Source organism: Eublepharis macularius, chromosome 6 (genome assembly GCF_028583425.1).
Source record: "Eublepharis macularius isolate TG4126 chromosome 6, MPM_Emac_v1.0, whole genome shotgun sequence".
NCBI lineage: Eukaryota > Metazoa > Chordata > Lepidosauria > Squamata > Eublepharidae > Eublepharis > Eublepharis macularius.
Genome location: NC_072795.1, coordinates 67,582,223 through 67,609,783, shown reverse-complemented (window position 1 = coordinate 67,609,783; position 27,561 = coordinate 67,582,223). Strand labels below are relative to the sequence as shown.

At 43.2% G+C, this 27,561-nt stretch overlaps 2 protein-coding genes across 7 annotated transcripts in view; one reads left to right on the top strand and one right to left on the bottom strand.

Annotated features, from left to right (window-relative positions):
* The window catches only part of SFXN2 (sideroflexin 2), a 156,300-nt gene that overhangs the window by 13,665 nt on the left and 115,074 nt on the right, over positions 1-27,561 (bottom strand). For 2 of the 6 annotated variants that reach the window (XM_054982321.1, XM_054982320.1), the window contains exons 2-7: positions 14,109-14,234; positions 10,293-10,457; positions 8,282-8,452; positions 6,904-7,002; positions 4,354-4,429; positions 2,930-3,015 (exon numbers count right to left, since the gene is read on the bottom strand). In XM_054982321.1, the coding sequence (XP_054838296.1) occupies positions 2,930-3,015; positions 4,354-4,429; positions 6,904-7,002; positions 8,282-8,452; positions 10,293-10,453 (593 nt within the window). In that variant the 5' untranslated portion in view covers positions 10,454-10,457; positions 14,109-14,234. The other 4 variants (XM_054982322.1, XM_054982316.1, XM_054982319.1 and 1 more) reach the window with 4 other exon arrangements.
* The window catches only part of ARL3 (ADP ribosylation factor like GTPase 3), a 58,118-nt gene continuing 49,698 nt past the window's right edge, over positions 19,142-27,561 (top strand). Inside the window, exon 1 of the mRNA XM_054982323.1 lies at positions 19,142-19,195. Within this exon, the coding sequence (XP_054838298.1) occupies positions 19,193-19,195 (3 nt within the window). The 5' untranslated portion in view covers positions 19,142-19,192. The remainder of the gene's footprint in view (positions 19,196-27,561) is intronic.

The following is a 27,561-nucleotide window of genomic DNA, read 5'->3' as shown; positions in this document are numbered from 1 at the left end:
ATTTAGACAGTAACTAGAAGGGAGGCAGTATCAGCTAGTGGCAATTTCATTTGAAATCATTGACACTCATTGGAGCTTTTAAAGGGAAACAATGTTACTTTTGTCTGCTTTGCTTCTGTGTTGTTTGTAGTTGGCAGTGGTAGGACTGCAGCTCAGTGGTAAAGCATCTGCTTTACACATAGAAGGTGCCAGGTTCAATCCCGAGTGTCTCCAGGCATTAGAATCAGGCAGAAGTTGATGTGAAAGACTCGTACCTGAGATCCTGGCGAGCCACTGGCAGGCAGAGTAAACAACACTGATCTTGACAGACCAAGACAGCTTCATCCTCTAGCAACAGCACTACAACCACCACTGCACTACAACCACCACTGTGCTAGACACTATTTCAGGAGAGGCAAGAAGACTGGGGACTGGCAGGCAGAGCGTGTTCTATTGATGTACTAGAGGCAGGAAGGAAGCTGCTCTGGGCCCAGCCGCTCTGGCCAAAGGCCTCTAGGGAAGTTGGGGAGAGTTTCTCGGCGCAGGAAACTGCAGCCATTTTGTAAAAACTGTATTTTAAGAGATATTTGTATGCAGAAATGCACAAGTGTGTGCCTTTGTAACCTGAAAAGCCTCTAATTTTGGAAGGGCGGCGTAAACACTGGTTTCCTGTCCATCGTATCTTTTGTATTTTTCAGGTCAACTCCTGTTTCTTTCATTGCATTATTATCTAATAATTCCTTCTAATAGTATGTGAAGTTGACATTAACTCTGAACATGTTAAAATCCACTAGGCACATGTTCACATCAAGCATGTGCCTCAGTTCTCCCTTCCCCCCCAGTTCACCTGGGTTCCAGGGCATGTCACAGGAAATCAGGGCAGGTTAATTTTAAACCAGGATTCCTTCAGCACTCTCCCTCTGAAAGCAGATCCACAGGACCACCCACAAAGTGCTAGTTTTCTGCATATCAGGAGGAAACTGCCCCCGGCTGATCTTCCAATTCTTGCCTCACAGCCTTACAAAAGGCTGGGTTAGAACTCCAAGCTCTGATACATTCCTCTGTGAGGCTATGGGGCATCAAACCCACAGCACTGTTGTGTGTGTGTGGGGGGGGGGGTTGAGAAAAGCGGAACAAACTATCTAGCCACTTACCATCACCCCTTTGACCCCAACAAAGAATGTTGTGGGGAAATTTCCATAGTCTTATAGTGGTCTGGATCTCAGTTTTCACATTTCAAAGCAACAAACCAACTTTTTGCAAAGTTACCATAGCCCTGTTGTTTGGGCAGATGGTGGGAAGCATTATGCAGCACAAGATTTTACAAATCCTTTTTTGAGGGATAACAGTGATGGAGGGTAAGGAGAAACAAACTTCTTACCTCTACCCACCCAACAACAGTTCTATGGGAAGTGGAATACAGCCTTGAAAAGATCTAGTTAGAGTTCTAGAGTTACTAAGCCCTGATGTGGAAGTCTGCAAGGTTAAGCGATAATGTCCACACCATGCTTCTGTTGGTTGGAGGGCAAGATAAGAGAAACAATGATCCGCCCCACCCCTGCTCTGGAAGTCAGAATCTGGGTTCTGGAGTTTCCACACCCCAATCCACACTTCGAAAGTCTATAAATAAATGTGAATATGCTGGAAGCAGCAGGGTGGAGACAGGGAGCTCTTTTGCCTTGCTTAAAATTTTATAGTAAACACACACAGCAACATCAAGTTGAAGGCCCTCATTTGCCCAGTTACCATTTTTAACCTTCTCATTTAAGGGTGACTTGCAGATAACTCCTGTGTGTGGTAATTAAGTTTATCACAAGTGAGCCTCTCTCTTATTAACAGTTCTTGCTTGTACATAATGAAAAGGGCACTCATGGAGAAAATTGTCATTTGAGTAACATTTTGTATAGTCAGGTTGTCATCATTGCATCATCACATGTAATAAAGAGGGTAATGAGAATTCAACCTAGCAGAACTGAATTCTATATTGGTCACAGAATCTTTGATGTCCTCATTACCCTATTGACCTAACCATTTTCACACAGATTATGGAACAGTGTGAAAACTGGCTATTGCCAGTTGCCTGCAAGTTCCTAATCATTGCTGTATTACTGGGAGTTCATGGAATTTTTAATGAACCTTGTAACTGTACAAATATCCATGATAACAGCAATAAAATGTTAACAATACAGCTCTCATAAGAATAGCCAAAGGTCAGTTGGAAAAGAGGAGATGAAAGCCAAGGGACTGATATTTGGGAGGGGGGTGGTAAGAAAAGCGGGCAGAAATACAGAGGTTCGAAAAGCAGGTCTAGGTACCAGGGGAACAAAGGGACAAAGAGAGGAGGGGAAGGAGAAGAAAGCAAGTAATGGCCTAAAAAGACAGGATGGTTGCATGGAAGAACAGCCCAAAAGAAAATTGTGTGTGTGTGTGTTAGAGAGAGAGAGAGAGAGAGACAGACAGACAGACAGACAGACCACTCAGAGGGTCAAGAAGACAAATTGGCTATGTGCTGTTGGCAAGAAGGAGTGAAGCACGCAAGGCTGCTGAGGGGGGAAGCATTTCTTAGATTCTGCTAAAACAGGTTAGACAATTTTAAGAATGTGTGTGTGCGTGGGCGCGCACGCGCATGGTAATATGTAGATGGGCAGTCAATGATATCTGTCCAGACCATTCATATAAAAACTTGTCACTGTTTTACGATCACAAAGTTGTGTGTGAACTAACCAGGAAGCACTGGGGCAAACTATAACAAGTAGCTATCATGTGGACTTGTCTTCTGAGTTTAACAGAGTGGTATGTTTTTATCCTGTTGGTGTTCTGATATCAGGAGTAGCTTTGGGAAACAGCAGTGTGAGACTAAGCAAGTGCATTGTTATCAGTTACAGGAAAAGAACACAAGTGCCGTGGTTCCCAGAATGATGCCCCTCAAGTCTATAGCCAGGAGACTTACTGCTGCCTCATCAAAGGGATATTCACGCAGTTGGCAGCAGCCACTGCTGCAAAGGGGACCCAGCGTGCCACAAGGGATGGAGCTCTCTGTATGGAAAGAGATAATCCAGTTAGGATTAGAACTAGAAGAGGCCTGGAGGTTTTTAGAATTGAGGGGAAAGCCAAAGGAGGACATTATCCAACTGCACAGTTCCTCCAACAGAATAATTTCTGTTGCTGGAAGAGGGGCAATGATTTCCGCCAATTCCCTCCTCTAACAGCAGGCTGTTCCACTTTGCTCCTCTAGGCTGTTCCACTGACTTTCCCATAGGAACAAAATTTCAAGGGTTCAGTGGGCTGCAGCCAGAAGTGAGAATCCTGCTTCATTAAGTCCACAAATAGATGTATACACTCAGTGATAATGCTGTGGATATCGTGGGTATCATATTCTTAAAGCCAAGACAGACCAAAATTTAAGGGAGTTCTTTTGGCCGGTTAGAAAAAAATTCAAAAGCAATAGTAGGGCAGGACCCTTACTAAGATTAAGTAAAACATCACAAACTTAGCAAGTTTTTAAGTTTGCTAGATTTTTCCCAAGGTGTAATCCAGGGGTCTTCAACCTGTTTGAGCCTGTAGGCACTCTAGGAATTCTGACAAAGGGTGGTGGACACAATCACAAAACGGCTGCCACAGGAAGGGGAGCCAACCACAAAATGTCAGGGTGTAAGTTTATGCATAACTCTAACATTGACTCTAACATTCGGGCAGAAGCTCTAACAGGTTGCCTTTTAAAATGAACATTTCTTCAAACATAAGTTTTTTTAAAAAATTCTATCACACACACATTTTACCTTCCATCATGCAATGAAGAGCCTTGTGTCATGGTGGCAGCTGCGGCTGAAGCAACTTTTTAAAAAATCTGCAGAAGTCCTACCAGACAAAACCCCCACCTGGCCCCAGCCACTTTCTAAAAATATTTGGCAGTGCCTGGAAAGGTGTTGACAGGTATGGTGGTATCCCAGAGTACCATGCTGGAGACCCCTTGCAAAATCCATCATTACCTTACTACTGCTTGTGGATGATTTCCGCTTCTACTAAGTTATTCCACTGTCACATATTTCTATAACTTTTTATAATATGAATGGATATTTCAAGGTGCAAGATTACACTCATCACTTTTGCAATGAAAATTCATCACTATAGGAATGTGCAGGGTCTCCTTAATTGCTTACAAAAATGTGCAATAGATGAAGCCAAAAAATGGAAGGAACTTACAAAGAAGGGGTATTCATCCAGTACCCTGCTAATTTTCTATGACAGAGGACTGGATTATCACATGAAGATGACATTCACCCTTTTAAAATCTAAGGGAAGAAGGGAGAACCAATTGCCTGCTCTGTCCTGCTCCCCACCATTGTGGATAAAACACACATTTTATGACAGTACCTTAGTGTAAAGGTTGAGTCCCACAGCGGTTGCCAAGGCAGTGCTGGTAGCAGTGACATAAGCAATTCCAATTTGCCTGGAATCATTCAGAAGGGATGAATTCTTATTAACAGAGACGGTCATTCAGAGATCCATCAATAAGCAATGTCAGTTCAGACGATATACATCAAAAGGCCTGCAATTTTTGTTGCAAACACATCCACTTGTTTATTACTGTAGACTGTAAAGCTTTTTTCTGTAAGCAAACAAATCGTGTGGGTCAGTAGCCCCTGCCTGGAATCCCTAAGTACAGTGTGGTTAGAATGCCACATGCAGAAAAACAACCTTTCTAGAACTACCTCTATGATCCAACGGGGTGAAAATAGGCATAAAATACCATTCAGTTGTTAAGGATTGAAAATCAGTCATTCCTGAGTAGCCACATTCCTACTTCAGCTGAGTGGCAGAACCCATCCTACCACTTTAAGGCTCTGGAATAGAAGTGTGAATGTACTGTGGACAACTGATACAGGCACCCTGTAAGAACTGATACTTACAGGATTATACAATAAATACTTCCTACTTGGTTTGCATGCCACCCTATACCTAATAACTTTAGATCTTGGAAGCTGTACCTTCAAAATGTCCAGGTCTCTTCACTAGAGGTGGTGCAATTTTTCCAAATGCCTAAGAAATTCTTATCACACATAACTCAAACTACCTCCTGTATCTCAAGGCAGCTATATTTATAAATCAGTAAGACCACATCCCTCTCTCCAACATTCCTGATACACTCTACTTACAGAAAACAGCCTAAGAAGTGCTACACAACCACCATGAACAAAAAAGGATACATGGCACTTTCCCAATCATCAGTATGTCTAATTCTCAACATGGTCAAATCTGTAGATACTTAAATTCAGAGACTAAAGCCACGAACAGACAAATCTCTCTACAAGCCTGAAAAAGCAGAAAAATCTGGAAAAAATACATTGAGGGTATCCCCCAAAATAACAGAACAGCACCTTACTAAATGAATGCCCTCAGTGGCTGTTCATAGGCAACCACAACAGTATTGTCATCCTTCAAGCCTTGGTTTCTATCAGTAAAAGGCAGGGGGAAGGCCCTTTGAAGGAGGGCTCATTGAAGATCTTTGATGGAGGACTGTAAGCTTCTGATGCCAGGTAGATCTCAATGACTTCACTACATGAGTCCAGAACTGCATGAGTTAAAGCTTTATTGATAATCTATCAGTTCAGTGATCAGTTCGTTACAGAGTCATTGCCAGGAATGAAAATCTACGCCCAGCCCCCAAGCCTATATTGTAGTAATTTAAGTACAGCCCATTTCCCACCTTCTTTGCTAGCAGCCTAGTCTAGCCTCCCCATCCCCCACTAACTACAATGTACATGTAAAGCTAGAAGTAAAGCAGCTGGGAAATCTGAAAGGACGTTTTAGAAAGTTCAGGAGTTCCAAGGTTATGTGCCCATGACAACGGTTCTCTTCCCAGGCCGAAAGCTAGAAACAGACAGATAAGTTGGGAGGGAACCCCTCTCCTCTGCACGCTGTTGCAGAGAGAGGTTTTTCACAGAAACAGGATTTTTAACATCAGAGCACAATGTCCACCAGTCCTCCACTCAGGCTCTGCCAGTCAAGGGCTGCCCCCCAAGTATGTCAGGGGATGCCAAGACCATAACAAGGACTCACTGGGGCCAGACCTGGCAGAAACCACTGAGGCAGGTGACTTGATACCACTGAAATTTCACCTACCCAGGACTGGCTGCTTGCTACTGTTCAACAGCAGCTACTCCACAAAAGCCAGTGTGGTATAGGGGAGTTTCAGACTAGTACTTGAGAAACCCCAGTTTGAAATCCCACTCTGCAGTGGAAGCTCACTGGGTGACCATGAGTCAGTCACTCTTCTCTCAGCCTAATCTACCTCACAGAGTTGTTGTGAGGATAAAATGGAAGACAGCAAAATGATGCAAGTTTTGGGTCCCCACTGTAGAGAAAGGCATAAAGCTGAAGATGGGGGAGCAGATAAAAGGTAGGTTGGTGAGTGGGTGGGAAGGAGAGAAGGAAGCAAGGAAAGGTGGAGATTTGGGGTCTGCCAGGAGGAAGAAAAGAGAAATCAGAGTAGAAGCAGATGCAAGGGAAATGAAGTGCTCTCCACAAGTACTTGCAGTTTCCCCTCCATGCAACCGAACCTGGCCCAGCAGCCAACATCATGCAACTGGGCCACAGTTTTCTCAGGCAGAGGCTGCTAGGGAGAGGGAAGGTCAGAAAACTGAAGACAGGGTAGATAAAGATAGGTTAGCTGGTGGGTAGGAAGCAGGAAAAAGCAAGAGGCTATAGAGGTTTTCATGGAAGGAAAAAAAGGAAATAATGGGGTATGACAAAAAGAGATGCCCCCCTGCAAATCCTTGTGAGTCCTCCACTTGTATTAGTCTGCCATAGGGCTTCCACAGTGGTTTTCCCCTAAGTCATAGAACACATTCCATCTAAACCCAGGCCACTGGAAAATATAAGTGGAGAGAGCACAGCATCAGATAGCTTGGCTCTGATACTCACTTAACGGAGATGGGGCTAGCAGCATTCCGGTTGGTGTAGTTCACAATGGCATTGAAGGACTGGTTTACCCACTGCCAGAAAACAACAGCTGGAACTGTCCTAGAAGGAAAAAGTTTAAGAAAAAACAACCAGAAACCGGAATAGGTATTTTCATGCACTAAAACAGTCAAAAAGGGCACATCCTTCTTTCTGCTCCAAGGAATTCACCCTTATCAGACACTGATTATCTTCTTTTAAATAATCTCCATTATACTAAATCCATATTAACAGCCTATCACACGCCATAATCAAATATTAATCTTTATTTTGAATAAAATGAATGATTTATCTGGACTTTCTCTTTGCCCACCACGTTCTACCTAGTAAGAAAAAAGGTAGTGTCTATTTCCTTGAACTCATCACCCATTGTTCATTTGAACAACAGACACAGATTGTTTAATCAAACACTTAAGAGTTGTCTGCCTAACCTGTCAATACTAAAAGAACTACTGCATGCAAAATGCAAACTACCTAAAAATCCATCTTTACCTCTCTCAGGAATATGGCCATATGGAAGAATAGAGGGTTCCAGGATCTACATTTGGGTAGAAACATTCAGGCTTGATTTTAGACAGATGCTGGGCCAACAATTAACTTACTACGCTACCTAAAGTCTACAGCAAGGGTTGCCTACCCTGGAAAATATTCCAAGCTACTATCCCCCCTCACCTCCTGCCCATGACAAGCTACCAAGTTTTGCTCTGCTGAAGAAACAGGCTAACTGCCATGGTAATTGTTTTGGGGCTCATGGCTAGGAACAGCACCAGAAATGAAGTTATCAGCTAAGCAGCACAAAGAAAAATCCTACAAAATATATGCTTTGGTCGGGGGGAGGGGGGGTGGGGAAGCCTAGAGTAAATATTTTCATGATCTTTTCCTGGGCTATTCTGCAGGAGCTGGTGAGTTACCAGTAGCTCATGAGCAACCCGAGCCCCAAAACAATTACCGTGGCAGTTAGCCTGCCTCTAATCAAAGTACAGGTAATAGGTGTACTACATCAAGACATACTACTCTCATAGAAACTGCTTCATGAAAAGAAGACTATAAAATACTCTTTTAAATAGAAGGATTACAAGTTTTAGAGCTAGTGGTATTAAGAGCCACCTCCACCAAATATAAAAACTTTTAAAAATAGTAAAATTAGTTAATAATAAAACAGTGCTTATAGCTAGCCAAACACCTAGCAAACATCAGGCCAGGACTTTTTTTTTGCCATCAAGGTCTAGTATTGTCTTCCTGACTGACCTCTGCTGGTTTCCAAAATAACCTGCATCTCTTCATTCTCCCAAGCATTTACATAGTTCTGATCAATCTGATCAACAAAACCATCTGCTCATACCTGTAAAACTGCAGCATAAAGCCAGTGATAGCCATCCCTCCAGGAACTTGAAACGACATCCTCCCTATCAAATTCATCTTCTCTCCAGAGTCAGGATGGAAGGCAGAGTCATAAAGCTTCTTGGCATAGAAAAGCTGTTCTTGGCTAGTTCCTGGGGGCACCATACCTGCCCTACAAGGAAGAAAATATGATTGTCCCAGCTTTTAATAATTTTGGACTCCCAGATGAAAAAGTTCTCACAAGTTACACACTGAAGAACTGGGAGCCGCTATCCTAAAAGCAAACACATTTGCAGTCAAAGGAATCTTACCAGCACCCAAAGCCTTTACAAAACACTGAGAATCCCTGCACTATTCTGTACTCCCCTTTGCATTTTAAATGTTTCCCAAGCTAAGATTCTATGAAACCACCATTATTTCAAACAGCTATGGCAAGATGGAGAAACTCTGTAAAGATTTCTCTTCTCTCTAGTGGGATCCTCTCTAGTAGGATTCGAGTCCAGAGGCACCTTAGAGACGAACAAGATTTTTCAGGGTATAACTTTTGAGTGCCCTTTTCAGATACAGGGAGGAGCAGAAATCCCTGAGCCTTTATATCCCATTCAGGAGGTGGGAGGGGTGAAGCAAAGAAGGGAGTCAGGAAGGATGTAAAGGGGTCATGCAGTTTGATTAGAGCAGAGATTAGCATTTGTAGTGAGATAAGAATCATATGTCTTTATTCAGCCACAGGGATTCCATTGCTCTGAACTTGTATGTGAACTCAAGCAAACAAACTCAGGTTCAACAATCTCACATTGTAATCTGCCCTTGAAGGTTCTTTGTTTGAAGACTTTTAGGCAGTGATGTCCTGGAAGATTAAAACATTCTCCCACTGGTTTTTGAGTGTTGTGATTTTTAATAACAGATTCATGTCCATTTATACTTTTGCATAGAAACTAACCTGTTTATCCAATGTAGGGAGTGGAAGGGCATTGTGGACACTTTATAGCATATAAAACATTGGATGATGAACAAGTGAATGAACTCGAGATGGTATAACTGGGGTTGTTAGGTCCAGTGACTGTCAGAGTGAATATGGGGACAGAGCTGGCATCTTTGTTTATTGCAGGCCCTGGTCCCAGAGTTGGTATTAAGAAGGACATTATTGTGAGTGAGAAGTTGTTTAAGATTAGGGGACTGTCTGTGGGCAAGACAAGGTTTGCCTCACAATGTTTATGAGAACAGTGTCATTGTCCAGCATAGGCTGCAAGTCATTAAAGATGGACTAAACTGGTTTGAGCTGAGAACTGTATGTGACCACCACTGGCGTTGTATTGTTGTTTTGTTTGGGCCTATCTCACAGCAAGTATCATTATGGCTTTGTCAATCTGTTTCTTTACTACATCAGGTGGGCACTGTAATTTCAAAAATGTCTGTTGTAGATCCTGCAGGTAAGAAACTCTGCCAGAGCAATTGGAACAACTGTGATGCAGAGCTAGGCTGAAGATGGATTGTTTGGTGTGCTTAGGACGGTGACTGGAGGCATGCAGATATGTTTGCCAACTGGTAGGTTTTCTGTATAAGGTGGTTCTTAAGCTTCCATCATGAACTTGTACAGAGGTGTCATGAATTTGGTGGTGCTGTTACATCCTGACTCCCTTTTTTGCTTCACCTCACCTACCACTTGAATGGGATATAAAGGCTCAGGGATCTCCGCTCCTCCCTGTATCTGAAGAAGGGAGCTTTGACTCTTAAAAGCTTACACCCTGAAAACCTTGTTGGTCTCTAAGGTGCCACTGAACTCAGATTCTGCTGTTCTACTGTAGACCAACAATGCTACCTACCTGAAACCCTTCTCTCCAGAATGTGATGTCACAAGTATTTTTAATGTTGCCCCACACACACACACCAGGAAGAAAGGACTTTTGCTTTACAACAGATCTTGTTAATGAAGCTGGATCAAATTTATAATCTGAGAATATAAAATCCCAAATATTATGTTACCATTCAAAAACCTGGTAACCACTGGCTACCTGCAGCTCTGCACTAATGCCTTTGCTCTGTCCAGCTCATGCTCCGATACCAGCAGAGTCCTTGGGTCCGTGATGTTGAAAAAGTGCTTCAGGCGCCCCATGAAGGTGCTTTGGTCCCAGCGAGGGGCATCGATGTTGAACATGGTAAGGCTAGCTGTCATTTTACTGCAAAAAGGACAATTTGCAGATCAGCATAATAGCTCTGTAATTTGCAATAAACAAAGGATTACGGTTGCCAGGTGCTTGCCTGGAAATGGGAAGAAGGCATATAGAAAAAGATTCATGTAATTAGCCACTGCCCTGCTGATCCATCAGTCTTTCTGCCCACCACCCTACCCCACCCATGATAGGGAAACTTATTTCAGCTGATTGAAGAGGGGTTGTGGAAAGTGCAAGGCTAGATCCTCAAGGGATAACTAAAAAGCTCACACAAGATGAAAGCTTAGATAGCAATCCAAGGCCCATTCTTGATCCTAGAATGGAATTAGGGTTGCCATTCTCCCACCGGGGGTGGGAGAATGCCCCACTCCCATCCTCCACCTCCCGTCCCCGCTTACCTGGCCAGCAGGGGAGGCATTTGCCTCCTGGAGCATGCCTTGTACCCTATATATATTTAAGGGCAATCCAGAGCAGCCCAATCCAGGCTGATTCCCACGCTCCACAGTGGCCCATTCCAGGCCAATTCTGGTCCAATCCGGGCCAATTTGGACCCAATTTGGCCTGAATCAGGTCCAATTTGACCCTTCCACGGAGCATGGGAGTGCTCCTGGGGCAGCCGTGGTCTGCACAATGGCATCACTCCCTGGAAGTGATGTCATTGCACACAATGGGCACTAAAGCAGGTAGTTTGCCAGGGCCCCCACCTCCCGCCGGGAGGGCACGGGGACCTGGCAACTCTAAACGGAATGGCTGTGCAGAAAGGGCAATACAAGCATTTGGGAATTCAGTGTAAATCCTGTTCTGTAAAGATGTATTGCTAACTTGTGTAAGCTGAGAAATCTGACATGAAAAACTGAATGTTCAGCCACAGAAAAATGTTATTAACTTAGCAGACAGCATTTATTGCTCTGCTGTCCCCTGCATTATGTACTGAGGGTGGATGGAATCCACAATGCTGGACCTGCCAAGATAATTGCTATCACATTCTAAAGTAATGCAAGTCAAACTTTAACAGCAGCCTTGCTTAGTATTAGCACAGCATTAGGACCGACCCTCAATAGCCAGCACTTTACCCAAATTGTTTTCCACTGGTCAATACCCTTAGCAAGTGTTTACTAAAGCATCACTGAGCTTCTAGTAGTTCTGGGAAATGAGAAATATTTTCACGACAAGGAAGTTAGGGATAGATGCAAGCAAGGGACAGAGAAGATAGAGAGGAAAATGTTAGGTCTTCTTTTGAAAACAGCTGGCAGATTACTAAGAAAGTAACAGTGAGACCAAGAACACTGAAAGGAACCCAAGTTTATTTCAAGGTTTCAAAAAAATTTAAAACCTCACTCTCCGTTAGAAAGATCCAAGTCACATCAGAATTTAAGATTCAGAGTGAAAACATCAAGGCAGGAATAGGAAGACAATGGCTTGGTTCAGACATGATACCAAATTGTAGCTGGATGCTATGCAAACATGGCTGGAAGGAACTTTGGGCTCACTCACATGGTCCATCTTCCCGTGGTGCACGGCAGGGTAGTAAGATATTTTGTGGTTTTCTACAAGCTATAGTTTATTGTTACACTCAGATTGGAAAACTATGGTTTGTGCTTGTGTTGTAAACCATGGTTTCTTCCCAGGGTGTTCGTGCTTGCCCTGCAAACCAGGATTGCAGTCTGCTAATGGGAAAAACAGAGAAGCAACTAATGGTCTCACTATGCATGAGAGGAGGGAGAATGTCACATGGATGAGCTCAAAGTTCCTTCAGGATTATTCAGGCAATGCCAGATCATGGTGTGGATACTGTATCTGGACCAAGCTTGAAAAAAGTGCAAGTTATGCAACGTTAATAATCCTCATTATTAGTAAGAGAGTGCTCAGTCTTTAATAGGCTGATTAAATCATGTTAACTTGCTCAGCAAGAATATATTTTTCCTTTGTGGTTACAGAATAATTAGGTCTCCAAAGGCCTAGGTAAGGTAAACAGAATTATGTGCACGTAACCAGGCATGGTCTGTGACCTCTGAATAAATATTCAACTCCTTCTGTAAATGGACAGCATCTTCTAAAGTGCAAGAAGGCTGCCTAATGGGGAATCTGGTTCAGAACCCCTTGGAATAAACTCAAGTGTCCAAGTATAGTTGAAGGCACTTTGATTAGGAATTTAAGTAGGAAAGTTGTAAATAAACCAGAACAATTGGCTGTGAAGATATGATAGGACTAAGATGTTTAAAGCTTATAAGGCAAAACTAGAACAACAAATGGTAGGGCACTGCCGCTCAAATATGTCTATTATACTACATTTCCCTGTTTCAGATCAAATTGTAGTTGCTCTACCTTTGTATCCCAGTTGCAGCAAAACTCACAATCTATCTCAGTCTTTATAGAAATCTCTTTGAAGCAAGATCTAGGCAAGCATTACTGAGTAAAGACAAGGAATGAGAAGACTCAAAGGGCAAGAAGGTTTAATTCCCTACTCACTCTCTCTGTTTTGAGCCCAACCTACCTCACAGGGTTGTTGTGATGACACATTAGTGGTTTCCCCATGGGAACAGGCTTGCATGGTTTCCCAACTGTGGCTGCTGATAATACGCAGCGGCGACAGGGCCCCACATGGCAGGTTTCCCCACATTCTCCCTATCCCAGTTCCCAGCAGCAGCCACCTCCACCTCCCAGTGGCCACTGGGGCTTTAACAATTTTTTTAAAAATCGACCCTAGAATATTGTTATACTAAAATGTGTATCAGGTTCTTTGAATCCCCAGCTTTCATTTTTTGAAAAGTCAGTCTCTAGCCTCTTCCAAGGACAAATAAAATGTCCTTTGGAAGCAGGGGTAAGAAATGGCCACTGAAGGGACAGAGTAAGGAAAAAAGCTGCCACGTCAGACTTTACTATGGTCTTTCCCAGAACTCTGGAGCCATCCAGGTTTGAGAAAAATTGGAGGAAAAGTGGGGAAACCCTAGGAGGATCACAAATGCACTGCAACCATGTGGAGAAGCAGGAAAAAACCCTCTTGCCAAAAAATGCTGAACTTGGGGCAGACAACCTGTGAGGAAATGGCCACTTGTGTACAGAAAAATGCTATATAATATCCTGAGCCCCTTAAAGTAAGAATGTAAAGTAAAGAAAGTAAAACATAAGAGATAGGTAACTAGGGTTGCCAAATTTCATGTAGCAGTTGGAAACCTCCTACAGAGATCCATTCCCCTTAGAAAATGACTGCTTTGGAGGGTGGACTCTGTAACACTATATGCTGCTGAAGTCCCTGCCCTCACCAATGAAGTTACTAGTAAATACAGAAACATTATCAATTCAATTGGCACTTCAGTACTTCCTGTTCTCAAGGTTTAGCAAGGTGCCAATGTAATAGCAAGAAAAGGAAGGCGGCACAATGGACGGAACAAAAAAGAGAGACAAGTGGGGAAGTGGAAGAACTAATTTTAGTTAAACTCTGAGACCCCTACATGTTTCACATATACTTCATTAGGGGATCTGTAAAATATGCCATCTGAGCTAACATTCCATTCTCAACTGGAAAAAAAATCTCCCCTTCTTTCATGTTGGCTAGTTTAATATCCTTGATTTGGTAGTTTGTCACAGCCCAGCCCTTCAGACCTCACTGAGAAAGAATCAGCATCCTTTTTCAGAGGGTGTTTTTACTGAACCAACCTTTTAGAATTCACAGGAAGTCAGCAAATTCGTAGAGAAGTGATCTGGTAGATTCTGTATACTTGGACTGGACACTTTGGAAAACTTGGCAATTCCAGAATGAAAGATCCTATCACAGATGGATAACTGGAATAAAAAATTAGTAAAAACAAACAATTTTCAGAATGGGAGGAAACTAACACAGGGATCTCCCAAGCATCTTTACTAGTCAGCACTATTTAACCATGCTCCAGTTGACAAGCCCCCTATTTAAAAAAAACATTATAAAATACATGATCTGGAACCAGAGATGAATGGTGTGGTAGCAAGAGAAGACTATTCAGGATAGTAAAGTCCCAAGCATATTGGCGAGAGCTACATGGCAGATGAAATTCCATGCAAGGTGATGCACATTTAGACAAGAAAACAAAACTTTCAATATGCTTAGCATTTCAAATGGATGTTGTGTCAAACTGGAAAGCTTACTGAAAATATCAGCTAACTGCACTGCAGGATTTATTGTTTTTAAAAGAGACCAATTCTATGGGTTGGATCCTCCAAATCCCTTTCACCTTTGCAAGAAACCTTCTGTGTAAAGAAGAGGGAGAAGGGGGGATTTCACCAAGTTCTTCCTCTTCACTGCAATTGCCCACAACATGTAGCTTTTTGGCCACTTGAGTTCCCAACTGCAAGCAATGCCTTTTTAACGCTCACCGGCAACTGCCGGCGGAAGGAAAATGAGGAAAATTCCACCTCCAACTGTGCTTTCTGCTAACATGCCATAAGATTCAGCCCCATGTTAGAAAATATTAGGAACGGAACTGAAAATAAAACAGCAAGTAATGATGTATTTGGAGTCCGTAACTCCCCCAGATAAAGCTACATTTATAATGCAATCTTAAGAACGCTTTCCTGGGAATACGCTCCATTGAATAGATCCGAGTAGAATTTTGAGTAGTCCTACTTAGTATTGTTTTCTTACTGTACTGTGCACCAACTTGGTGGAACTCTCTGAGTCTCTCTAAGCGAGACCTCTTACATGAGGATGCTCAAATGTAGGGAGATGCCATGTTAGCTGGGAAGAATAGTTTAAAAAGACAGAGCCAAAGGCTCTATCAATTTGACCTACCTACAAGAGGGTAGTTTAAAAAGACAGAGCCTTTTCCCCTCCCCAAAGGTTCTGTCAATTTCACCTCCCTGTTGGGGAGGTGAAGATGAAATTACCAACCCCTCTGAGGAGCTCTCTCTGCTGACTCTCTTTTTAAACTACGTTTCCCAGCTAACATTGCATCTCCCTACATTTGACTGTCCTCATGTAAGAGCCAAAACACACGTTAAGAAATACCTAGGTTCAGCACGTGTTCTCTTACCTCAAGGTTTGCCGGGATCTGTAGGCGTCCTGGAAGCTTAAAGTAGGCGTCCTGGAAGCTTAAAGATCTGTAGGCGTCCTGGAAGCTTAAAGTCCTGGAAGCTTAAAGGATCTGTAGGCGTCCTGGAAGCTTAAAGGCGTCCTGGAAGCTTAAAGCTTAAAATACAGGCGCCTGTATTTCCCTTCCCCTTTCTGCTGCTCTGTAAATGCTTAACTTTAAGCTTCCAGGACGCCTACAGATCCCGGCAAACCTTGAGGTAAGAGAACACGTGCTGAACCTAGGTATTTCTTAACGTGTGTTTTGGCTCTATGAGGTCTCCTGTAGAGAGACTCTCAGTCTACTGAAGTTAGGGCCCAGTGTGATTTACTATCCTGTGAGTCAGAGATGTTCTGCCAGGCATATGGTTGCAATTGGGGCGTGGGAATGCTGGTCTCTTGTTGAGGGGGGATTTCCACTGACTCATTCGATATCTTCTACCAGCTCCTATTGCATGGGATAATTTTGGTGGGGTTAAGCAATATGGGCTGTCGCCTGAGTCTTATGTCTGCTGAATTTTATGTTTTAATGTGATTTTATTGTTATTTTATTATATATGATATTATTCACTCTGAGCCTGCTTGCAGGGAGAGTGAACTATAAATTTAAATAACAGTAATAAATTTTAATAATAATAATAATATAATTCTAGTCTTACCATTGCATAAAAGCTGTAGAAAGCATATCAAAACACAATACAGAAGTGGTCAAAGAGTTGGCAAATTTTCTCACCTAGGAAGTACTAAAGGGGATAGCATTGCTTAGTTTAGGTAAAGGTAAAGGTAGTCCCCTGTGCAAGCACCAAGTCATTACTGACCCATGGGGGGACGTTGCATCTCGATGTTTTCTTGGCCAACTTTTTGTTATGGGGTGGTTTGCCATTGACATCCCCAGTCATCTACACTGTGCCCCCAGGAAACTGGGTACTCATTTTACCGACCTCGGAAGGATGGAAGGCTGAGTCAACCTTGAGCCGGCTACTTGAACCGATCTCAGGTCGTGAGCAGAGCCTGGGCTGCAGCTTACCACTCTGTGCCACAGGGCAGAGTGGTGGGAAATTACTAGTGAGGGATATGATTATAACCCCCAAATCGGGTGGCTGATTCAACTCATTGAAATTGCTTGTTTAGCCTTAGTGATCTGACAACCCTAACAGGTCATAATGCTCCAGCAGCAGAAGGAAGTTGGTAGAATTCCCCTCTCTAGGTGACCTTAAGAACCCTGTACTGGTTTGGCTCTCTGGCCCTCCCTCCTCTCTTGTCTGCCCATGGTGCACAGCCCAAGTCCTACTTTCTGCTTAGTGCCTCTTGTCTTGAACTTGTCAACAGCATCCATTGTTCTCCCAAGATCCTGCTTTTCGACCACTGCTTACACTGTTCCCTTCAGGGAAAAATCTTAAGTAGATCTACACAGAAATAAGTCCCATTTTATTCAATGGATCTTACTCATAGGAAAGTGTTCTTAGGATTGCAGTCGAACAGTGCAAACCTAAGCAAACTTACTCCAGTCTAAACCCATTGATTTCAATGGGCTTAGACTAGAATAACTCTTCTTAGCGTTGCACTTTAAGTCACCTTGTTTCTCTGGCATTCCCTCATACCTTTACTCCTAACTCCTTTAAATATGCCTACAGTCAAGTCTCTGATAGCCTTTTTCCTCATAAACCTCATTCTCCACCTCATCTTTTCCCAGTTTCCTCTCAATCTACTTCACCACATTCTTCTTTCAGCCTGTCTCAGGGTTAGCCAAATAGACACCTCTGTTTTAGTTTATTTATTTATTTTCAAAAAGACTTTTTACTCAAATGGGAGGGCTGTATTGTAGGGAGGAGGACTCAGATGCTTCGCTAATGAGTTAGGGACCATAGACTTCATCACTATATTGCCTAACATATTATCTGCTGCTTTAAATATGTATTCCTATGTACCACCAGTGCTCCATGTTGTCTAATGTTAGTCCTAGAATTGATTATGTTCGGCTTCAGTATTTTTTCTATTCTGTATTGGATTCTTACTAATACTATGTCTTTTAAACTTGTATCTATTTACCCTATGGTATTGTTTATGAAATGTCCTTGATACTGTATTGAAATGTACTTGATACTGATTGTACCAATCTCATACTGTGTAATGCGCCTTGAGTCTCAGTGAGAACGGCAGACTATAAATGACATAAATAAATAAAAAATAAATTTAGTTGGCATTGTGATCCTATACAGAGTTACTCTAATCTAAGTGCATTAAAATCAATATGCTTAGACTGAACTAACTCCACATAGGATTGATCTCCAAGTCACTGAACGCTTTGCTACCACAGTAGCTCAATCATACACTCTCCATTTCATATACTAAAGTTGGCTGATTTAATAATTTGCAGATAAAGGGCAGACAAAAGGAAGTGTCTTCATTCTATATACAATATTTATATGGAATTACTTACAAGATGTGGCAATGCCTTGTACCCTATATATATTTAAGGGCAATCAGATGAATTGCTAGAGAATTGATCTGTCAATGGCTATTAGCCTCAGTGGCTACATGCAGCTTATGTGATCAGAAAGTATATATACCTTTGATTATCACAGGAGAGGGAAACAAGGGATACTTACCGCCATTAGCTGCTTAGCAGCTTTCCTAAAGCATATGGCAGGCATCTGTTTAAGACCTAATACTGAACCTCTGGTCTAACCAAAAAGGCAGTTTCACGAAGCTCTACTGCCTTTACCTCTCTCCACTCAAGAGCTCAAACCAGCTTTAGAAGACTTCTCACATATGCTACACCTAACAAAAACTGGAACCTCTTCCCTTCATTTTGCAACTCCTTCCCACTCCACGTCTGATGAGGCTGTCATAGCCCCACCACCTTTCAAAATATTTCAGAAATAATATTTTTTTAAAAAAGTTTTACTACCTAACAGGGCTGAAACCCTGTTTTCTTCTTCTTTCCCCCCAGTTCTTTATGTCAGCTGGTCATGCTATAGTCAGCTGGTCATGTTATTACAAAACCCGAGATTTCCCAATGTCCACCTTGGGGTACAGAGGCATCAACCTCAGCTCAACCAATCAGTTCAGTTTGCTCATAGAGCTCTGTGCTCAATGAGGAACTGGAATCAACTTCAGCCCCTTCCTTCTCGGACTGGCCCAAATCGCCAAGCGCGCCTCCAAACCCGCCGTGCGCTTTCGACCGTGTTACGCCCCAGCCATTCGCAAAGGCAACACATTTCCCCTCTGCCACATCTCACGCCAGCCTATGCTTCCTAGAACTGTGTGCACCTTTCCTGCCTTCTGGGACCTTCATTCATTCAACGGCGCACCTCCCGTGGCTTGTCCTGCAGGCTGCCGTCACGCCTCGTAATGCTCTTCGTCTATCCAATACAACTCCTACCTGAGGGTCTCAAAGCACAATTCTGCAACAAACTCCCCGCGACGCACATGGGCATGACTGCCCCCCGCCCAACCTCCTGTCTGGGACGCGTGGCCTTTCTCGGCCAATGAGAAGCTGACTAACCCCGTCAAAGGTTCTGCAACTTACAAAGACACAGCACGCATGCGCCAGCCAGAAGTTGCTCTCAGATCTTACTGCGCCGGCTCCCATCTTTATCAAGGCGAACGTATTTGGGAATGACGCTTTACGTAGGGGAAGGGAGTGCGCGCGTGCGCATGACGCAGTTGCCCATGGTAACCGAGAGCCGCGTAGAGGATGGTGAGTGTCGGATTGGGAGGGGGGCAGGGGGGCTTGGGAGCGGGAAGCGAAGCATCGCGCCCCCCCCCCCAGTGGATCGGCGTTGAAGGAATCTGTTTTTGCAAAGAGATGTGCTGGGGAAGGGGGGGGGCAGCTAAGGAGATGGCTGCGGATGAATGGGGCCTGATTGAGGGGAGGAGAAGCGGCTTACCTGGTGCTGAAGGAACCTCCCCGGATGACGGGTGTTGAGAGAAGGTGGGGGTTGCGAGACAAAGATTTCTGAAATAAGAACTCTCTGGTCTTTTTCGTATTTGAAAATCTGAGATTAGGCTTTCAGCTCCGGAGAGATTCTGAACTCAAGAGTATCTGTATTTCGAAAAACTGTATTCAAGTCAAAGTAAACTACTTTTTTCTTAATATAGGGCTGAAAGATAATATTTAGTAGAACCATTTCTATACAAGGGGATTAAAATGTTTAGGAACATATGGCAACTGTAAGCAGGGGGAGGTATTGGGCAGAGTGGCTAAAGCTGCAAGCCTACTTCTACTTGCGTAAGAGTAGACCAAGATTCGGGTCCAGTAACATCTTAGAGACTAACTAGATTTCTAGAGCATGAGCTTTTGAGAATCAAAGCTCCCTTCATCTTGCTTTTCTACTGCAGACCAACAGGCTACCCACTTGAAACCTGCTTAAGAGTAAGCTCTGTTGAACAACTTTCAAACAAGCATGCATAGGATTGTACTGTAGGCCAGTAAGAAAGGAGTGTGGTGTGGAGAATCCTAGTGCTGGAATGACCCATTCTATAAGCGGGTCATGAACAGTGAAGTCATTGGAGTTAGAAGAGCATAACTGTATAGGATTGCACTGGAAGAGGTCCAGGATTTTCTACAGATACTTAGAAGAAGATATATCTTGCTAGTGTTATCTGTTCCTTTCCAAAGAAAGTCAGCAACCACATTAGCTAATTATCACTCAAAATGCTGTAATATGACGCCATACCTGAGAATGGCTCATTCCTTGCAGGATGTACATAGATCTTAGAACTCAGATTCAAGAGTCAAAAGCCTGGGCAAGCATGTTTTTCTAAGGTATCAGTGGCTAAGCCAACAGCAGCCAGTTGGGGCCATGAGTTCCCTGTCCCCACAAGCCTACTGTCATATTAGCCAATGGCATCAAGAAAGGCAGGAAAAGCAAAGATCAGAGGCAGAGGAAAAGTTGGGTTTGATTATGCTTTTCCCTCATTGTACTGACAGTACCTTTGCTAATGTAGGAATAATTGGGGATAGTATAGGGTCTAAGGTGAAAAACACTATTGCTCTTTTCTCATTACCTTATTCATTACGTGGGGATGCTGACTATGCAGTAGTCAGGCTGGGAATGCATTGGATGTTAAAAAGACTTTATTTCTGCTAGTCCTGTACAAATCTTCCCTTTTGCTTTAAGTTGTTGTTGCATCGATTTTCCAAATGGTTTGTATGCATATACACACATATGCATAATCTATGTGGGTACAAGGAAAAATGTTTGATACAGGAAAATAGTCTAGGTTCAGAAGCACCTGTGTACTTTTTCATCCAGTTGATAAGAGGGTTTTTTAAAGAGGTGATCAAAGCAAGTTTGTCAATAGTCACTTTTTTGCTTCCAGATGAGTATTTGTAAAATGGATGAGGCTCTGTTCTTTACTATTTTTTTCGACTGTTGATGTGCCACAAAAGGACATAAACTTGTATACATGGGAAGGAAGCTTAGAAAAATGTAGCTTTTCTTTAAAAGGGGATGTTTAAAGGCCAACTAGTAGGAAGAGTGAATTTATCATTGGGCTTTGTTTGGGAAGGAATATTATTCATTCTCCTTTTAGCTCTACAATAGAGATGGGCACGGACCGGGAGTTGGCCACGGACCGCCAGTTTGTGGTCCGTGGACTTCCATGGACCACGGACCACAGACTTTTAAATGGACCGTCCCAGTTCGAGAACCGGTTCGATTCAGTAGGCCTTGTTTTCCCCACAGATTTTCATTTTAGTAGACTTTTCCCCCCAAAGGGTTTCATGTAACACTCTTCAATTATCACTTTTCCAAAGACTTAGACAAACAACAACTTCCCCTCCCCTATTCTAACTGACCCGCCCTTGGTGGAAGGAGGGAGACTTGTGCTCCTGTCCAGGAGAGTTGGCTGCCCACAAAACCCAGCTACATGGGGCTGCATCAACAACAGATGCCCTCTCCCGGGTCAGGGAGACCAACTCCCCATAATGGAGAATGAATGGATGTACTTGAGTGAAAGCCAACTCCGCAACAGGAGACCGTGTAGCGATTCAAAGGCCCCTTGCTGGAATGGAAGGCACGGGAGGGATGGAAAGGATGCCTTTTGGGGGAAGGAGACTTATGCTACCCTATTCAGAGGGAGCCTTTTTGGGCAGTGGCCAACAAATCCCACCTCAGTGACGTTGTGTGTCTGCTTACGTGGGTTATGGGCAGGGCTCTGATCTGGGCTGCTGTCCTACTTGTCACTGGACCTTGGGGATTGACGATCTGGTTTCCCTCCATTCCAAGTTCAGTTATTTTAGGCCCCCCACCACCTGGTGGAGCAGAAGGCTCCACCACAGTGGCCCACTTCAAAGGGTTCTTATGAGGATAAAATGGAGAAGAACTTTGGTTGCACCACCACAGAGAAATCTCCCACGCGCGGTTTCTCCAGTGTCAGCAAGAAAAAGCTCAGCTGACAAAAGGGGTGTCCAAGTCCCCTCTTGGGGCTGTTGGGAAGGAAAGCCCTTCCCAACTTCAGGTAGGGTGACTATAAGTCCCCTCGCAGGGGGGGGGGGGCTTCCCTCCCCCTAGGGGACGCAACGTAGAAGAAAGGTGGTCACCACCACAAGACACGTCAGCTATGGGGTAGCAATGAGAAAAGAGAAGGGTGGTGCTGTCATGATGAAAAGTAGAAAACAGTGGAAAAGAAGAGGCGAAACGGAGGCATATGAGATGTTACTGAAAAAGAGAAGCAGTTCTTGAATGTGCCAGCGTTGGGCAAGGAGAGGGGACAGAGCTGGATGTCTATGAAGGTGCTGCCTCCGAGGTCTCCTATCCCTGGTACCGCTGGTACTGGGCACCGATGGGCACCCAGGACAACCTTTGCAATTCTTCCCCCCACGACCACTCTTATTCCTCATTCCAACACTCATGGTGCTATGATGAGAAAAGATCTCTGCATTCAAGTAAGGATTTTAAATGAAGCACAGAGCCTCAAAAGCTTGGTGCGGGATAGGGCAGAGCCCAGTGGCAGCCAGCTGGACCCCAAAAGAGAGGGAAGAGTGTACCCCAAAAGGTACTCAAGGAAGGCGTTGAAAGAACTCAAGCAAAGAGCCCCCAAAGTGTGCAGCCGGTCGTCAAAGAATGGGTGTTTCACAGATCCCAATAGCAGCCTCCCTTGCACCTCAAAAGCCAGGAAGGAAAGCTCCCCCAAAGTCACCCACTATTTAGGGAGAGATAGGCTTTGAAAGAACTCAAGCAGAGAGCCCCCAAAGCATGCTGCCGGTTATCAGAGAGTGGGTGTTTCACAGAGCCCGATAGCAGCCTCCCTTGCACCTCAAAAGCCAGGAAGGAAAGCTCCCCCAAAGTCACCCACTATTTAGGGAGAGATAGGCTTTGAAAGAACTCAAGCAGAGAGCCCCCAAAGCATGCTGCCGGTTATCAGAGAGTGGGTGTTTCACAGAGCCCGATAGCAACCCCCCTTGCACCTCAACAGCCAGGAAGGAAAGCACCCCAAGAGGCACTCACTATTTGAAGAGAGGCTTTGAAAGAACTCAAGCAGAGAGAGCCCCCAAAGCGTGCTGCCGGTCGTCAGAGAGTGGGTGTTTCACAGAGCCCAATAGCAGCCCCTTGGGCACCTCAAAAGCTTGGGAAGAAAGTGGAAAGAAGGAAAGAACTCAAGCAGACAGTGCCCAAAGATGCCTTGCACCCACTGCGGGTCTGCGAGTGGGTGGGGTCAGAGCACAATAGAACCCACTGGGAACCCAGAAACAAGTAAGAGTTTGGGGGGGGAAATCAAGCCCCAGAACCCAAGAATTTGAAAGGGGAAAGAAATCAGAGTAACCTGATAGTATAGTGAAAGGATTTTTTTTAAAGCAAGAATTGAAAGGCAAAAAAAAATTAAACAGGAATGGAGGATAGAGTAAGCTCTCTTGCAACTGAAGCCCCAAAGCCCTTGCTAAGGCACAAGCTGCTCTTGAAAAAAGAAAAACTTCCGCAGCAAGCAGTTTCTAACTCGCACGCCTGCCAGCAAAGTGAAGCAGGGCTTCGCGCGCTTTCTCTTTTATACAGAAACACTAGGTGCTCTCTGTTTGGCTGCCACAGCTGCCAGTCAAGGTTTCCTGGGCTGAGATTGGTGTGTTCCAAATGGGGAACGTGGTGCCACACCGTTGCCTAGGAAATTGTTTGAGCGGGGATGGCAGGAATCCTGGCATAACAGGCCCATGGACAGACGGACAGAACGCCCCAAAGTTCAGTGCTTTCATGAAAAGAACGCGCCCACAGTCCGCGTGTTCGCGAATGATGAACAAGGTAAACCCTTGGGAAAATTAGGACCGTTATCCAGTCTGTGCCCACCTCTACTCTACAACATAAAGACTAGATTTTTAATAGTAAGTCTAAGGCTGCAGAACAATGCACGTATATTTCATTCAGTGGAATAAGGACCATTGAACTCAGTGGGGCATGTTTCTCAGTAAATATGCATAGGATTGGATGGTTAGCATGAAACAGTTACTGTGAGATATGAACTGTCACATTTCTTACGGGTGGATTCTAATTACTATGCTTCCACTTTCATTGCTACTCAAACCATGTTTTGATGGGCTTTGTACCAGCAAGCATGGATTTGCAAGGAACACAAGTAGCCATTTTTTCCTGGCAGAGTTTTCTGTACTTTTAACAGGCTCATAATAGATAAAAATACAACCGCTGTAGCTTTTACAGGACTCCAGAAGCACTGGAATTTAAACACTGGAAAAATATGTGAGATATGTGAGATAGTCATGCAATAAATATCAGTCAGGGCTTTGAATACAAAGGCACTAGTGAACAATTTGTACTCAGCCTGAACTGCCTCATGTATCCAAGTGGCCTGAGAAGGAATATGCATAATTGTTGTTCGTAGTTTCCATAGCCTTTCTCCGTTACAGTGCACTGCAAGTTATAGGTTAACACTGATGGGGGAGGGGGCACAAGGATTATTTGTAGTCAGAAATTTCCATTGAGCAAGATTTAGTAAATGGTGGAATTGCTGCACTTGATTAATATTTTGACCAAACTGTCTGGGACTAGAAGTTAATTATTAGCATTCACTGCTGATTGGAGCTTGTTTGTATACAATTATGACTCTGATGCAGCTAGAACCCAAATTGTATTTAGCTCAGGCCTAATATAAGATGAAGGAGTATGATAACAAATGTTGTGCTTCAGGGCATCAGCTAGTTGGCTGAGGTCAGGACACATTTGCAGCACACATCCATCCTACCACAATTTGTTTAACTCATTGCACAATGGACCATTAGCTATTAGAAGTGCCTTTGGCAGACATTGTGAAAAGTCGATTACATTCACATCAAGTATAACTTGCGTAAGATCATAAGGATCACCTCATGGGACCAGACCAAACATCTAATTAGCTTGTAGCAATCTGTCTCCAGTAGAGGCTGGCCAGGTATTATTGGGAACTCACAGCCAGGACATGACAGAGATAGCAATCCCCTTGTTCTTTGTCCCCTGCGCTTGGTAACCAGAAGTGCTAGTTCTGGATATGGGTGTTTTATTTTTTAACTCTCGTGGCTAATAACCTTATCCTATTCAAATTTGTGCAATCTTGATTTAAAATTACTAACTATTACTACCATATCTTTTTTCATATGATAATGAATTGCATTTAATTGTTTATTGTATGAAGATGTGTTCTCTTATTTGTGTTCTGAACCAAGTAGCGATCAATTTCCATGGATGATTTGGAGTGTATTTTGGAAAGAAAGAAGGAATACATTTTCCTCCTTTTACTCTCTCCCCGCTATTCATGATTTATAAACCTTTACCATCCCCCCCCCCCTTTTTTAAAATTCCCAGTAAAATAGATACAGACCCGTTATCCTTTGTCAGGAAAAAAGATCCAGTTTCCTCCCTAGTTTGCACTTCTTCCCCTTTTGTACCTTCTCCAGTTCTGCAGTATCCTTTTGATATGGGACAGCCAGAACTGCAAACGTCATAATTCCCTCTATTCTTCTTTCCTTTTTTGCCTCTCTCTGCAGGGCTTATCCGTGTTTCAGCCCAACGTGTACTGTGGTAGATTGTTATCGTGTGTGTTTCCTCCTAACTCCACTTCCTGGGGCAGGAAAATGCTGTTACACCTCAGTACAAACTGTGTCGTGACAGGCTACTTGCTTGTATGCCATCTCACCCCAGTTATTATTCAGATTGGCAGTTCTGGGACAAAATGGAGGGTGAATGTCAGGGTGATCCATTGTTGTGGAAACAATCTGAAAAACTATGTTAGAAGACAGCTGTATTTGATCTTTAGATAAATGCCACATCAAGTAGCTAAACATTTGCTGTTCATCACAGGCAGATTTCTTTGGATTTATGCTCTAAATTCATTATCGAAGCTTTATGGCTAATCCAGCTAAACAGCAGATATTTGCTTCTCTCCTCTAATGGGATTCCACTCTCTGCTGTTTAATGATTGGCAGGCCTTCCCTACTGCTAGCCAATAGCATGGGTAGCAGTTCTCTCCCTGGCATTGTTTATATGGGTCACTAATAGAGTATATAGGGATTGATTAGTGTGTTTGTGCTCAGCCCTAACCCCATGTTTAAAATCCTTTGCATTTGGCCTATGAATGTATGTACATACCATTCTTCATTTCAATCATTATGTGGCATTGACAACTGCTGGAAAACTGATAAAGCTTGGAATTGAAGCTGGTTTGTAAAAAGCGATGCTATAGATATTTAATAATTTTTTATTTATGATTACTACACATAACTATTAAAATAAATTTTTGAAAATCTGGTGGATCTTATTCTATATATGCAGATTCAGAGTGTTCTTGATCATAATCCAGAGTCAGCATGAGCTAGTAGGTGCTAGGGCCAGACTTCCCAGTTTGACTGCTCTTGGGTAACTCATACACACTCTGCATTGTACAATTAAAAAAAAAATTACTTTTTCACAATTTTTGTTTATATATTTGTAGCCTGCTTTTCTCCTCAATGGAGACTCAGAGTGGCTTAGAACATCGTTCTCCTCCTCCCAACAACAACCTTGTGATGTAGGTTAAGCTAAGAGGGAGTAACTGGCCCAAGATCACCCAGTGACCTTCCTTAGCTGAGTAGGGTTGTGGACATGGGTCTCCTAGTTCCTAGTCCAGCGTTCTAACCATTACACAACACTGCCTTTCATTGCAGAAAGTGCTAGAGAGATGAAGCTTGATCTAGCCAAAATTCAGTGTGGATTTCCACAGTAGAATGAAGCAGCACATGTTTGTAGATTTCTGCCATTTAAATCAAGCCAATGATCAATAAGTATATGTTTATGGTTCCCTTTATGGCTTTCCCGAAATAACTCTTGCTTCCCAGCTGTGTATCCATGATCAAATAACTTACATCTGTCGCATATAATCCATTGCAGCATAGTCATTGTTAAGGGTAAATATAGTGCAATCCTAAAAACACTTTCTTGGGAGTAAAATCCACTGAATAGACCTGAGTAGGATTACTCTTACAGTTGCTTATAATAGATGCTGGAAGCTTTGTACAATTAAGTGCCATTGATTATATTCAGTTGTTACGTATATCTGAAAAACATTATGGGAGCAATTCCAAGCAGGTCTTCTTAGGAATAAGTTTCATTTTATTAAACGGGTTTACTCCCAGAGAAGCGTTCTTAGGACTGCAGCCTATGGATGCTTTAAAATTTAGGTTATTTTATGGGCAGCCAGAATTCAAACCAAAAGTGTCCCTTGGAAGAAACCAATGAACTATAGATGTCTTTTGAGAATAAGATGTTTCCACAGTGGATAAAATCAAGTAATTGAGTTTGTACTATCTATTTTTATAGATGCCCTAATTTTACATTTAGGAAAGGGACTACTTAGGCAAAATCAGCCTTTTTGAAAAAGCGAATCACTCTTTTGAAAAGTGTGTTTTACAAATAGAGTAATTTCTCTGATGTGTAGTTTTCAGTCAAGAGTGCCATAGATAATTATGCCAATAATGTAATATTATTTTGTTTCTGTGTGTCAAATATAAAATATTCCAATTTGAATTTTGTAAATCTTGTTAAGGGATGGCTTCATTTAAAGGTCCCACAAGATTACACAGCTCATGTGCCTTATTATCGGGGCCTT